Source organism: Rhincodon typus, chromosome 4 (assembly GCF_021869965.1).
Source record: "Rhincodon typus isolate 14 chromosome 4, sRhiTyp1.1, whole genome shotgun sequence".
Lineage (NCBI taxonomy): Eukaryota > Metazoa > Chordata > Chondrichthyes > Orectolobiformes > Rhincodontidae > Rhincodon > Rhincodon typus.
Window position 1 is genome coordinate 71879503 of NC_063335.1, and position 14806 is coordinate 71894308.

At 38.5% G+C, this 14806-nt stretch overlaps 1 protein-coding gene across 1 annotated transcript in view; it reads right to left on the reverse strand.

The window, feature by feature from the left end:
• Positions 1-2744: 2744 nt before the first annotated feature.
• The window catches only part of tatdn1 (TatD DNase domain containing 1), a 38801-nt gene continuing 26739 nt past the window's right edge, over positions 2745-14806 (reverse strand). Inside the window, exons 3-5 of the mRNA XM_048596130.1 lie at positions 9403-9473; positions 6880-7006; positions 2745-2972 (exon numbers count right to left, since the gene is read on the reverse strand). Coding sequence (XP_048452087.1) covers positions 2870-2972; positions 6880-7006; positions 9403-9473 — 301 coding nt within the window. The 3' untranslated portion in view covers positions 2745-2869. The remainder of the gene's footprint in view (positions 2973-6879; positions 7007-9402; positions 9474-14806) is intronic.

Here is a 14806-nt window from a genome sequence, read left to right on the forward strand (position 1 = left end):
TTGTGATTTCAGATAAACCTGTTGGACTATAACCTGGTGTCGTGTGACTTCTGATTAAATTAAATAAAATGAATACTGATACCTCAGCATAAATCTTTGTGGAGTATTATGAGACCCATCCTGCCAATTTAAATATTTGCCCTTTATACCCATTCCTATCCAGCCAGTCCCCTAATCTCATGAATGCTTAGCTTACAATTCTATGGCTAATAAACGTCTCCTAAGAAGCTTTAAGTGCCTTTAAGAAGTCAATACAAATAACACTCAAACTTTCCTCATTTTCCTATCCACCTCTATACAGTAATTTCAATTTGATTCATCAGGTACAACAAACTTTCTACAAATCCATGCTGCCTCACTAATGAGCTGAACATCTTGTCAGATGTTCACTCATCCTATCCTTAAATATAGATTTTAGTAATATCCCAGCAATTGTTGTTGAGCTGACAAGTCTACAACTCCAGAGTTTCCCTCTTATTTAAAAGTAGCAGAGCAAAAAATATAATTCACCAACCTAAAGCAACATTTTAATTCAAGAACACATGAATTTAGAGCATCTACAATGTTTTCATTACTTCCTTTAAAAGCCAGGAATGGAAATCATACTTACCGAGTGAGATGTTGCTGTTACTTTGATTGCAGTAATTTAGATTCCACTTTCAATATTACTTCTCTTGATATGTCTAGCATGCCATCCTTTTAATCCACTGTAAGCATGGACACAAAATCATATCCACCGTTTTCTTATGTTGTTTTTAGGAGACTCGTTACTCTTGATCACCTTTTTATCCCTCCCAAACTGTAAAAACATTGATTCATAGGATCTTGTTAAATTGGTTGATGTATTTGCCTAATAAATTACTATACTAATTGTCAGATTTTGCTTCAGAGAAAGTGATGCAGCTAATAGCTTGCATTGTTTACCACTATTAAAATTTTAAGTTGGACAGCAAATGCTGGTGATGACGTGCAGTTAGATACAAAAATCCAAAAAAGGTGGCATCCAAATTTCCTGGCTCTTCCAGAAACAGATATCTCACTAATGAAAAATATAGAGTGATGTGCAGTTCCCATAGTGTTTGATGTATTCTCACTAAACACATCAGTAAATGTTCTGAAGAAGGGTCATTGTACCTGAAACATTAATTCTACTTTCTCTCCACAGATGCTGCCAGACCAGCTGAGTTTTTCCAGCAATTTCTGCTTTTGTTTTAGTAAATTTTGGGTCTTGTCCATTACAGTCTCATCATCCTTTAATAGCATGATAAATCTCAATTTCTGTCAAACAATCCTTCTGGCATTGAAAATTAACAAATGTATCACCTTATTCATTCAGATTTTAAGTTTGAGATTAAAAAAACTTGCACTTTTGTCTAAGAGGAGCAGGAAAGTTGACATTTTGGGTTGGAACCCTTAATTTCTGAAGGGCCCTGACCCCAAATGTCAGCTTTCCTGCTCCTCTGATGCTGCCTGGCCTGCTGTGTTCCTCCAGCTCCACACTATATTATCTCTGACTCCAGCATCAGCAATTCTTACTATCTCTGCACTTTTGTTTATTTTACTTTTCTCTCTGAAAACAATCTTCCTTCCCCTTTTGATTTGACTTTTCGTATTTGATTAACATTTGAATTAAATATTCTAATTGACACTTCCTGGTTAAGACTATATTGTTCTGTAATGATTCTTCAATCTGACTTGCTAAGGAATTTCTTGCTCTGTTCAAGTAGATCCTAGACCTCTAAAGGAGGGCTTTATCTCATTCTGATGTTGTAGTAAGTTCCAGTACAAAATCTCAAAGTGCAAAGAACAGCAGGAAACAAAATCTGATCCAATGTATGAGTACATTGTTGAAACATTGAAAGAAATTGAATAGAACTTGCAATTATATAATATTTCTATAATATCAAACTTGTTCAAAATGTAATTGCAGATTTTCCTTGAACATGAAGAGCATGCAATGAGATAAGCACAAAAGAATGCTTCACTACTGAATATAAGTTTTATTTTCAAACAAATGACTCTCATATTGATCGGGTAATACTTCTCACACATCAAGATTCCAGCAATTATATCCCAGTGACAGGTCATGAATGTAGATTTTGTACATGATAGCTACATTGTTCTATATCTTCCACCACTTATATTTTTGTCTCAATGGGCACTGGAACAAAACTATAATGTCTTCCTCTATATAATCTTAAATGACAATCTTGTTATCATCAGGTTTTACAATATATCTCAAGATCATAAAATAGATATATTCAGTATATTCTAAAAGCAATCAAACAGAGTTGCATATTAATGCTATGCCATTCATCTTGCTCCAAACCAAACAAGTTGACCATATCATGTCCTTAATGTCCTTTTGTTCCTTGCATAGAAAGAACTTAAAATTTAATTCAGTACTGATCTCTGGTTACAGGTTTACTATAATACATCTGTCACAATCAGGATTATAATAAAATAACAATAGTACAATACAATGATTTTGTACACTGAGGTATTACAGATTGAAAAATACCACTAAGGTACTTGGTCAATCTTCTGTCAGTGTAATTACACTTTTGAACTGTTCAGGTAGATAGGGGAGGGAAGTTGGTATCCATGCATTAGACGGAGTCAGCTTTCCCATCCCATCAAAATTTTTCAAAAGTATCTTCCAATGTTACCAACATGAGCAATTTCACTGATTTTTAACAGAACACGTACAGCTGTGGTGGGGATAAATTCATATCAATCTAGAGTAGCTCATGCATTGGATTCAACAACAAAAACTAGGTAGCACCATCCTGGAAATGGATGCCATTGCCAGCTGCCTCTTAGGTTGTGTAAACTTAAAATCAATTGGTCAGGATGATATGATTGTTGATCAACTATTAGGAAAGAAGACCTTCACAGTATTATTGTACATAGTGTTGCTCAGCTCACGTGTATCTTCTTCCCGCACTGCAGCCATTATCTCCAATATTTGTCTATTAAAGAAAAAAATTATTAGGGATGAATGTAATAGGCAGTTAGAGACTTAACAATGTAAATTATGTATTTCTAAACCTATTCAAATTTGATGTCTTTACCTGCATAACAAAATTATTCTATAAGAAACTGCCTAGTTTTTGCAGCAATGTGTTTCAGAAAAGCTAGCTGTGATGCAAATGTTTGCTGACGACAAAGATAGGTGCAAGGAAGCAAGGAGGCTGCAGAAGGATTTAGGGCTAGGAGAGTGGGCAAAGTGGCAGATGGAATATGATGTGGGAAAATATGGTGTTATGCACTTTGGTAGGAAGAATAGGGGTGTAGACTATCTTCTAAATGGAAATAGCTTTGGAAATCTGAAGCACCAAGGAGTCCTAGTTCAGGATTCTCTTAACCCTAACATACAGGTTCAGTTGGCAGTTAGGAAGGCAAATGCAATGTGGGCATTCATTTCAAAAGGGCTAGAATACAAGAGTAGGGATGTACTGGCTGAGGCTGTATAAGGCTGTGGTCAGACTGCATTTGGAAATTTGTGAGCAGTTTTGAGCCCCATATCTGAGAAGTATGTGCTGGCCTTGGAGATGGTCCAGAGGAGGTTTATAAGAATAATCCCAGGAAATACAACTTGTCATATGAGGAGCAATTGAGGACTGTGGGTCTTTACTCAATGTAGGAGGATGAGGAGGTATCTCTTGAAACTTACAGAATACCGAGAGGCCTAGACAGATTGAACGTTGAGAAGATGTCTCCATAGAGAGGAAAGGCTAGGACCTGACTCAGGGCACAGCTTCAAGGTGAAGGGACAACCCTTTCGAACTGAGATGAGGAGGAATTTCTTCAACCAGAGGGTGGTTAATCTGTGGAACTTATTTTGGCAAAAGGCTGTGGAGGCCAATTTATTCAGTATATTTAAAACAGAGACCAATAGGTTCTTGGTTAGTAAGGGGATCAAGGGTTACAGGGGGAAGGCAGGAGTGTTGTGTTGAGAAACATATCAACCGTGATCAAACAGTGGAGCAGACACAAAAGGCTGAATTACCTAATTCTGCTCCTAAATCTTATGATCTTGTTCTGAATTGTCATAAAACTGAACATTCGTTACACTGAAATTTACAAGTTCTGTCCTTGGGTTTAATTGACACAAGCTTTCTCTACCTTATTACTGTTCCTGTTCTTGTATAATTTCTGCATGCTTCTCCACAAAGGAGAGCATCTTCACTAGTCTGCAAACTCAATTTGAGCAGATCTCACAGACAGAAGAATAAATGATCCCACTGAGCTGTGTATTTGTGCTGCTGTGCAGCAATCCAGAACATACTGTTCACTGAACAAAATGCTGCACACAATGTTTACTTTAGGATCTGCACACATGCAGCAATCACATAACAAACAGGCTACGCACAGCAATTACAATAATAGAATCCCTACAGTGTGGAAGTAGACCATTTGGCCCATTGAGTCCACACCAGATGTCCGAAGAGCATCCCATCCTATCCCTGTAACTCTGCAATTCCCATGGCTAATCTACCTAGCCTGCACATCCCTGGATATTATGGGCAATTTAGCATGGCCATTCCACCTAACCTGCACACCTTTGGACTGTGGGAGTAAACTGGAGCACCGGGGGAAACCACGCAGACACAGGGAGAATGCAAATTCCACATAAACAGTTGCCCGAGGCTGGAATTGAACTTGGTTCCCTGGCACTGTCAGGCAGCAGTGCTAGCCAATGAGCTACCATGCTGTCCCTAGAAGGAAAACTGTAGAAGAGTGGAAGTCATGAAAACACAGACACAAAAATATATAGTAGTATTCACTAACAGCAGACTATTTGGAGGTTTTATAATGATTGAACCTATCTAAATGAATATTGCTCAGTATTCATCTATCAACCTTAGTATAAAATTTGTTGAGTGGGTGAAATGTTGTGAACCATTTTTACCACATCATTGTTTTGCTAATGCTTTGCTGCATTTTGTAATGATGCTTAACTTATTATTTTGGCTTTTAAATAAATGTTTCAAGAACAGTATGCAACCCTCAATGTTATTATAACAAAGTTAATTGAAATTTTAAATTTAAAAAGGGAGTATCGTGGTTATAATCATGCCATCCAACTTCTTTAATTATAATGATATAAGCAATAAACAAGATTACTAAAGTGACAAATCTAAATTGCCCAATGTGGTTTCTTAATCTCAATTCCAAGAAAGCATCTCCTTTTAATTTTTTTTTAAGAATTTGGGCATTTCTGGCTCAGCTTATTATCCAGCCTTGATAGCCATGAGAAGTGGTGAGCCGAACAGTTGTAGTCCTGGTGTAAAGTACTTGCAGAGGCGAACACAGGAAAGCTGGATGCAAGTTGTGGCTGGGAAGCATAATGGCAGGGACTGTGTTAGGGACACATTAGCAATGGCAAATATGGGGAAAGGCTCAGATAGAAGTGGAAAGGTACAGGAGGGTCAAGTGGAGAGTTCAAGGTAAATGCTCATTTGTCTACAGCAGGGCCTGTTCACAAAAACACAATTTGTTATTAAGATGGTGGGGTTATTGGTTTAGAACAGATCTTTATGAACAAGTCAAATCCAAATTTCAGAAAGCAAGTACCATCAGCTCTGGGATTTGAGTTCAGATCTTTACTACTTCTCTTTCCTAGGAGGTGATTCTCTGAAATAACAAATTGGAAAGTGGAAACTTGCAGGGAGTTTCTCCTGCTCCGAATCAGAACTTGCAATTGGTGAGGACAGCATTTATGGACTTCTGTACTATTAACTGTAGATATTTATTACTACTAAACTGTACTAATCCTCTAATTGTGGAAAATATTCCTGAGTACAGACAAACTCCTTTAGCACTATTTACCTATAGAGAGCTTAAGTACACAGCAATCTGATCAGTTTCCGACCTTTAGCAGAAACTGTTAATACAGCTTGAGATTCAGAAGATTGTCACTTGTTCAACACTTGGGGCTGCCTGGAAGGACTTAATGACAACGATCCCACTCAAATAGCTGCTTCAACTGCCTGAAATAGTTAAACTATTAAACATCTGTTCAACAGACAAATGATGGACTCCATTTGCCTAATAGGAGGCTGTCCAGGATAAATGAGAATAGAGTAAGTGATTAGTACATGAAGTTGCATGAATAGTGGGGAGGGAGATAAGGCTCAAAACAGGAGCATGCAATAATAAACAGAGCAACATATAAAGAAAGGGAAGGAACATCTAGTGTGGCCTGGAGCTGAACTATGAGGTTACAGGCCAGAGGTCAGGCAGCACCAACTTCATTGGTGGTAGCAGCTGCAAAGACTCAACAGGTAGGTTTGAATATGCATGGTTTAGATGAAAGGGACAATAATGCTAAAAAAAAAACTATTGGAGGAAGTAATAAGGACATCTAAAGATTAGTAGACTTCCACAAGACTTGTATTATAGCTGCCCTAATTCAATCGCAAAAATTGACATGCAACATGCACAGCCAAAAGAATGTTTTTTTAACCATTTGACCTCATTTTGAAGCCTTTTACCTGACTTTCTGAAGAAGACTATACCTTAAAAATTAGAGATAATTTTAATCTACTGGTGCGGTGAAGGGAGCTTCAGGAATATTTTTCTTTGGTGCGTAGATCTACCAACTTATGGACATTGCATTGCACTCTATCTAGAAAGAGCCACAGAAAAAGAAACTAGATATATTCCCTAATTAGGAATCAAAGTGATGCTAGTGAATGTCAAAATATAGCCTGGTTATTGAAGCATGCTCTTTGGTCCAGTACGGAAGGAATTATGTCGCTAATGGCACTTCATTTGCAATAACCATCTTGAGAGAAAGCTCAACAAAATAAATAGGCACAAAACAGGTTGAGAATTTGAATCAACTAGGAGAGAACTTTTTTTCATACTCACACAATATGGCATGGTTCATTCCTGTCCTTGAGGCAGTGTCCCTCTTCCCACTTCTTTTTTGTTGGAAAGGTGGTTGTCACAAATTTAGCACCAGCATGCGTGTTCTTTACTCCACACCATGGTGCATCTTTTCAAATGTAAACAAAAAAATGAAATGAAGAGTTGAAGCTACAACAAAATAAATCGAAATTGTTTCTTATCCGGACAGTTTAATTAAAAGATTAGCAAAAACATCTTTTCACTTCTGGAACTAGGGTTAACCTTTCTTTGCAAGAAATATCAATACCAAATGGCAACTTTGCTTTTAATTCAGACATAAGGATGTAGCCTTTCATGGCTGGAATTGAGGCATATTGTTGGGTTTCAATTGAAAGAGCTCTGCACTACATCAAATATACCTGACCTGAGAAAGTCCATAAGAAATAAGAACTGGAGTGAGCCATTTGGCCCCTTAACACTGTCCCACAACTCAAAAGGATCATAGCTAATCTTCCATCTCCACTTTTCCCTGTATCCTCATAATCTTCAATTCCCTAAGTGCTTAAAAAATCTAACGCTTTTGGTCTTGAATATACTCAACAGCTCAGCATCCATAGTTCTTTTTAGGATAGAAAATACTAAACTCCAAGTGAAGAAATATCCAATCATTTGAATCCTAAATGGCTTCACACATATCCTAAGACTATGATTTTTAATTAAAGACTCTCCAGCTAGGGTTGGCAGTCTCACAGAATCAACCTGTCAGGCCGTCCAGAAAATTTATCAATTTCAATGGGATTACCGTTCCAAACGCCAGACCCATTCTTCTCAATCTTTTCTCAGACAACCCTCTCATCCCACGAATGATCTTAGTGATCCCTCAAAAGCAAGTACGTCTTTCCTTAACTAAGCAGACCAAATCTGTGTAAACTACACCTGATGTAGCCTCACCAAAGCTCTATATAATTGTAGGACTACTTTCTTTCAGGACTTCAGACTTTTCTACTTCTTATAATAAAGACCAACATACTATCACTGATGAAATTCACCAAAAATTTAAAATCCAACTTTTACCAATATGTCAGTCATATGTGTGTGGTACTGAGCTGTACAATTTAGTCAGCATCATAATCCACTAGTTGGCTGATTTGATTTAAGAATCAATTGAGCAAAATCAGACTCCATAACTAGCAACAATAGAAAAAAATACAGCCATGGCTTCCACTAGTGACCATCTCTAATGACTCCTATTGTGATGTGGATAAGAACACAGTTTGTTATAAAGTTGTAACTACTTTACACCCAAGCCCAAAGACACCCCACCCCATCATATTGATAAAGATACTTCGCTAGTAGTGACATAGCTCTGTCATCTTTCTCTTGAAATTCAGAGTTTTATATCCAACTGCCTCTGGAGGCAGTGAAAATTAGAGGGACAAAACTGACACAATGGATCTACTTGATAAATAGCTGAGTCATACAGTCTAGGAAGATTTCAGTTATAAACCCTCTCTCTCTCTTCATTGTGGAGTTATCTCAGCACTGAAAGTCATACCGAGCACAAAGAGCATCAGTAAGATGGAAAACTGAAGCATCTTGGAAGAATGTTGTAATAAGAGAGTAAACATGGCTGAACTCCTGTTCACAAATATTCAGCAGTGCCCCCTGCAGGTTCAGGTGTGGATCTTGGGACAGGACAGGGCTGCAATGCTCCAACAGTTGAACAATATACGGAGACTGACTTTCTCTGCTCACCAATTAAGAAATAATTACTTTGGTTAAATACTAAAAGGTGAATGTCATAGACCCTCATCCCATTCAAAAATTAATACATGCAGAAGATAGAGAATACAGGTGAGAAAATTGCACTGTTAGAGGTAATGCCCAAGCGTCTAAACTATATAAACAAAAGGTATTTTGCAACTATTAACACTCTGGATAATTTAAAAGTAATTTAACTTCAACAAAGCAAGAAACAGTCTTCTGCACATTCACAGATTAAAAGTTGTAAAACAAATAAATAATTATTTTATTTTGTAACAACTTGGCTGTAACTATTACTGTAAGTAAAAAATTATGAACATAATCAGCTTGCTATTGAAATTTTACTGTGCTGGTATAAAATATTAAATACTTGCTGCTCAGCTGTACAGATGGATTACATGCCAAATCTCAGCAGTCTAAATCAGAAATTACAGGAATATCATATAATGTCTGGTTTAAAACGATTACTGGTGTGGAGGATGGTCCAGAAATTCCTGGCCTGTACTCCACTGCAGAGCTGTATAATAGCAAACTATATTCCTTATCTCTGCAGACTGTCACCCTAGTGATCCATTATGTACTATAGCTCTGTACATTAGAACCATTTTTATTTTTTCAATCTAGTGAAACCAATAAAATTGGTCCTCTGCAAACAAATACATCAGCTAATTATTTTTGCATCAAGCTCTCCAAATAGAAATTTAGTGTTTCTATTGCTGGTCTGTCCTTTACCCAAACTTTACATTTTGGGTAAATCTAGATTAAAAAAAAAAACCTTACCAGTTTCTATCATCAGTTTTTCACTCGGGATAGATTTCATGGCTTCAAGATTGGATTCAGTTTTTAAGGAGCTGAAAGAATCAAATCTGTTCTTAATACATACAGCATTAAAAATTATAAGTCCACTATTTATTCAGAAATATAGATTTTAAATTTAAACAGATTAAGTTGTTCAAATTATTTAATGAATGCTGTTTATATCAATATAATTAACATTAGTTTATAGTATAGTATTTCTCCACCAGCTGTCATCTATTTCTAGAGACAGTATAAGCTCTCTATCACACACTCTCGATTAATTCAAACCTTCTCAAATCAATAGTTTGCTTGAATTCTCACACTCAGCAATCAATTATTCACAAAAAAGTCCTAAAATTTCAACAGGCAAAGCAATTAGAATTGAAGGAACAGAATCAGTCATGACAATGTAATTCTTAATATTTCAAACGCTTGTCCTGTTAAACAAGTATTTTTATAAAAATTAAACTTGGAAGAAAATTTGAGCTCTGCATAAAGTAAAAAAGTTTGTTTTTACTGAAGTGATTGACTCCATTCATTTATTTTAGCTGAAAGATACTTATCACCCCAGTAATCAGAATTTCCAATTTATCCACCAACTCTGGATATCGGAGTTCATCTAAGAAAAATAAACATACAGCAAAATTCACAGCTGACTTTGGAGAAACCTGTGTGGGGGAGCTCACAGCAGGGGAGCAAAGTGCCTAGTTTTAAAGCATACCCTTACTGTTTTTTTTGTAAATCTACAGTAGTGTGTAGAGTGGGTTCTCTTATGATATGATTCTATTGAGATCTGTCTTTTGATTAAACTTTAAAAATATAAAAACATGGATACTAAGTTAGCCTACAGCAGTGTTTTTACAGCAGTAAGACTGTCCAATTTTCTGGGTCTATTGATTGTTAAGATGCAAAGGTGGCCTTTAGTAGAGTGATGTGCTGTTCCTGTTGCATGTGGGAGATTAAGGAGAGTTTTCACATTACTGATAATTATGTCTGCAGGAAGTGTGCTTGGTTGCAAATTCTATTGGATAGTACAGATTGTTTGGAGCAGCAGTGAGAGACTAGGAGGAATTTACAGGAGCTAGGGGGTGTGATGGATGGCAGATACTGCCAGGTAGATGGGTTACCTCCAGGAAAGGTAAGAGAGGAAGGAAGGTCATACAGGAGTGTCCTCTGGCTATCCCCGTCTCAAACAAGTATGCCGTTTTGGAAAATGTAGGGGGTGATGGACTCTCTGGGAAATGTAGCACTGACAGCCAGGTTTCTGGTACCAAGTCCAGCTCTACTGCAACTAGGGGTATGTCAGGTTGCAAGCGATTGATTGTGGTAGGGAACTCTGTAGTCAGAGGCACAGACAGACGTTTCTGTGGCTGACAATGAGGCATCAGAATGGTGTGTTGCCTCCTTGTGCCAGGATCAAGGATATCTCAGAGAGGGTGCAGAATATTCTCAAAGGTGAGAGGGTCCAGCAGGAGGTCAGTCATTGTAAACACTGGAACTAACAACACGGAAAGAGAAAAAGATGAGATTCTGAGGAGAGAGTACAGAAAGTTAGGCTGGAATTTAAAAGGGAGGTCCTTGAGGCTAGTAATATCTGGATTACTCCCAGTGCCACGAGCTAGTGAGAATAGGAATAGAAGGATAGAGCAGATGAATATGTGGCTGAGGAGCTGGTGCAAGCGAGAAGGATTCACATTTTTGCATCATTGTAATCTTTAAATCGGGTAGAAATGACCTGTATAAAGACAGATTGCACCTGAATTGGAAAGTGACTAACATACTTGGGGTGGGGGGCGTGGGGGGGGGGGGGGAGCGCGGGGTGCAGATTTGCTAGAGGATTTAAACTACAAAGTGGGAGGGAAGAGAGCCCAGTGAGGAAGTGAGGAAAGAGATCAGTCTGAGACTGGTACAGTTGGGAAAAGGAGCAAGTCAAACAGTCAGGGCAGGCAGGAACAAAGCAGAGAATAAGATAGGACTGATGAATTAAACTGCATTTATTTCAACACAAGAGCCCGACAGGTAAGGCAGAGGAACTCAGGGCATGGTTGGGAACATGGGACTGGGATATCACAGCAATTACAGAGATGTGGCTCAGGGATGGGTGAGACTGGCAGCTTAATGTTCCAGGGTGTAGATGCTATAGGAAGGATAGAAACTGGGGGTGGTACAAGAGAGGAGACGGGGTGGTACAAGAGAGGAGGGAGAGTGGCGTTTTTGATTAGGAACAACATTATGGCTGTTCTTGGGGAGGACATTCCTGGGAATACGTCCAGGGAAGTTATTTGGGTGGAACTGAGAATTAAGAAGAGATGATCACTTTATTGGGATTGTACTATAGACACCCAATAGCGGGAAACTGAAACACAAATTTGTAAGAAGATCTGTTATCTGTAAGAATAATAGGGTGGCTATGGTAGGGGATTTTAACTTTTCAAACGTAGATTGGGACTGCCATATTGTTAAGGGCTTTGATAGAGGTACTTGATAAGTGTGTACAAGAAAATTTTCTAATTCAGTATGTGGATGTACCTACTACAGAAGATGCAAAACTTGACGTACTCTTTGGATATAAGGCTGGGCAGGAGATGAAGTATTAGTGGGAGAGCACTTTGGAGGCAGTGACGATAATTCTATCAGTTTTAAAACAGTGATTGAAAAGGACAGATCAGATCGATAAGTTGAAGCCCTAAATTGGAGGAAGGCCAATTTTGACAGTATTAGGCAAGAACTTTCAAAAGTTGATTGGGGGCAGATATTCGCAGGTAAAGGGTCAGCCAGATAATGGGAAGCTGTCAAAAATAAGGTAACGAGAGTCCAGGGACATTATGTTCCCATTAGGGTGAAGGACAAAGCTGGTAGGTGTAGGGAATGCTGGATGACTAGACAGGTTGAGGTGTTGGTCAACAATAAGAAGGAAGCATGTGTCAGGTCTAGACAGCTGAGATTGAGTGAATCCCCAGAAGAGTATAAAGGCAATAGAAGTATACTTAAGAGGGAAATCATGAGGACAAAAACAAGATGAGATAGCTTTGGCAAATAAGGTTAAGGACAATCCAAAGGGATTGTACAAATACATTAAGTACAAAAAGGGTGACTAATGAGAAAATAGGGCCCCTTAAAAATCAGCAAGCCCGCCTATTTGTGGAACTGCATGAGATAGGGGAGATAATAAATATGAGTATTTTGCATCAGTATTTACTGTGGGAAAGGATGTAGAAGATAGAGAACGTGGAGAAATAAATGGCGACATCTTGAAAAACGTCCATATTACAAAGAAGGAGGTGCTAGACATCTTAAAACCCCAAGACCTGATCAGGTGTACCCTAAAACTCAGAGGGTTAGGGAAGTAATTGCTGGGCCCCTTGCTGAGATATTTGTATCATCGATAGCCACAGATGAGGTGCCAGAAGACTAGATTGGCTAAAATGGTGCCACTGTTTAGGAAAGGTGGGAAGGAAAAGCCAGGGAACTATAGACTGGTGAGCATGACATCAGTGGTGGGCAAGTTGTTTGAGAGACATATATTTGGAAAGGCAAAGACTGATTAGGGATAGTCAACATAGCTTTGAGCGTGGGACGTTATGTCTCACGAACTTGGTTGAGTTTTTTGAAGAAGTAGAGGATTGACGAGGCTGACGTGATTTATATGGACTTCAGTAAGGCATTCAACAAGACTGGTTAGCAAAGTTAGATCACATGGAATAGAGGGAGAACTAGCCATTTGGATACAGAACTGGCTCAAAGGTAAAAGGCAGGTGGTGGTGGAGGATTGCTTTTCAGACTGCAGGCCTGTCACCAATGGTGTGCCACAAGGATCAGTGCTGGGTCCACTGCTTTGTCATTTTTATACATGATTTGGATGGGAACATAGGACGTACGGTTACTATGTTTGCAGATGACACCAAAATTGGAAGTGTCATGAACAGCAAAGAAGGTTATCTCCAAGTACGACGGGATCTTGATCAGATGGGCTAATGGGCCCAAAAGTGGTAGATGGAATTTAGTTTAGACAAATGTGAGGTGCTGCAATTTGGAAAGACAAATCAGGGCAGGACCTATTCACTTAATGGTAAGGGGTCCTGGGGAGTATTGTTGAACAAAGAGACCTTGAAGTGCAGGTTCACAGTTCCTTGAAAGTGGAATCACAGGTAGACAAGATAGTGAAAGTGGCATTAGGTTTGCTTGTCGTTATTGGTCAGTACATTGAGTATAGGAGTTGGGAGGTCATGTTATGACTCTACAGGACATTGGTTAGGCCACTATTTGACTACTGTGTGCAATTCTGATCTGCCTGCTACAGGAAGAATGTTGTGAAACTTGAAAGTGTTCAGAAAAGATTTCTAAGAATGTTGCCAAATTTTGAGTTATAGTTTGGGTTTCAGCTATAGGAAGAGGCTGAATAGACTGGGGCTATTTTCCCTGGAGCATCGGAGGCTGAGGGGTGACCTTATCAAGGTTTATAAAATCGTGACGGGCATGGATAGGGTAAATAGACAAGGTCTTTTCCTTGGCATGTTTTTATTTTGTTTTGGATTAGGTGCTTAAATATAATAAATACTGTTTTCTTTTTAAAAACCTGCAACAAAACTTGGTAATGTGTGTTTTTCTTTTATACTTATATTACTTAAATTAGTTAAGCAACTCTGTAAATTGGCAAGTTAACTCTTTAAAAAAAAACCTGTTGCAGTGAACCAAGAAATGGATAAAGAAGGGAGCCAGTCTACCAATTCTCTGTTGACCGTAACATAGTTGATGCACTGTGTCAGTTGACCAAAATAATGTAAAAAAAAAAGCCATTTTCTTTGCTCCCCTCTCTAACAATCAATGCAACCCTCTCCCTGGTTCCAGTCTGAGGCTGAACCAGATATTTCATAACACTGGTGTTCTAATAGATGGCTGACCAACAACCACATGTGTTCCATTACCAGGTCTGCCTGTTTCCAACTACATATCAAATGACTCCACCCCTGCTCACGGGCTACAAAAGCATTCAGATATGCCTTTTTTGTTTAAAAAGTTCTAGACCTGACTAATTCAATTCACTCTTGGTCAGCTTCCCATGTTCATTAAAAACTCTAACTCTCACCTAATTCAATGCATCCATCCCTTCTGTGTTCAACTCACTAACCTATATTAGCTTCTGCTCTGGTATAAGCTTAATTTGAAAACTATCATCAACAAATTCCTCTATGGTCTCATCCTTACCCACTTCTGTAAGTTCATCCATTCTCACTCTTTCAAGCTTTGTGCTCCCCAATTCTGACTCTTTTTAAAACCTGGGATGCACAATCATTCCACATTGGCTGTTGCGGCTAGACACCTAGATCCAAAACACCAGCCTCCGCTTGGTTTCCCCGATGTAGAGGAAGCCACACCGGGTACAGCG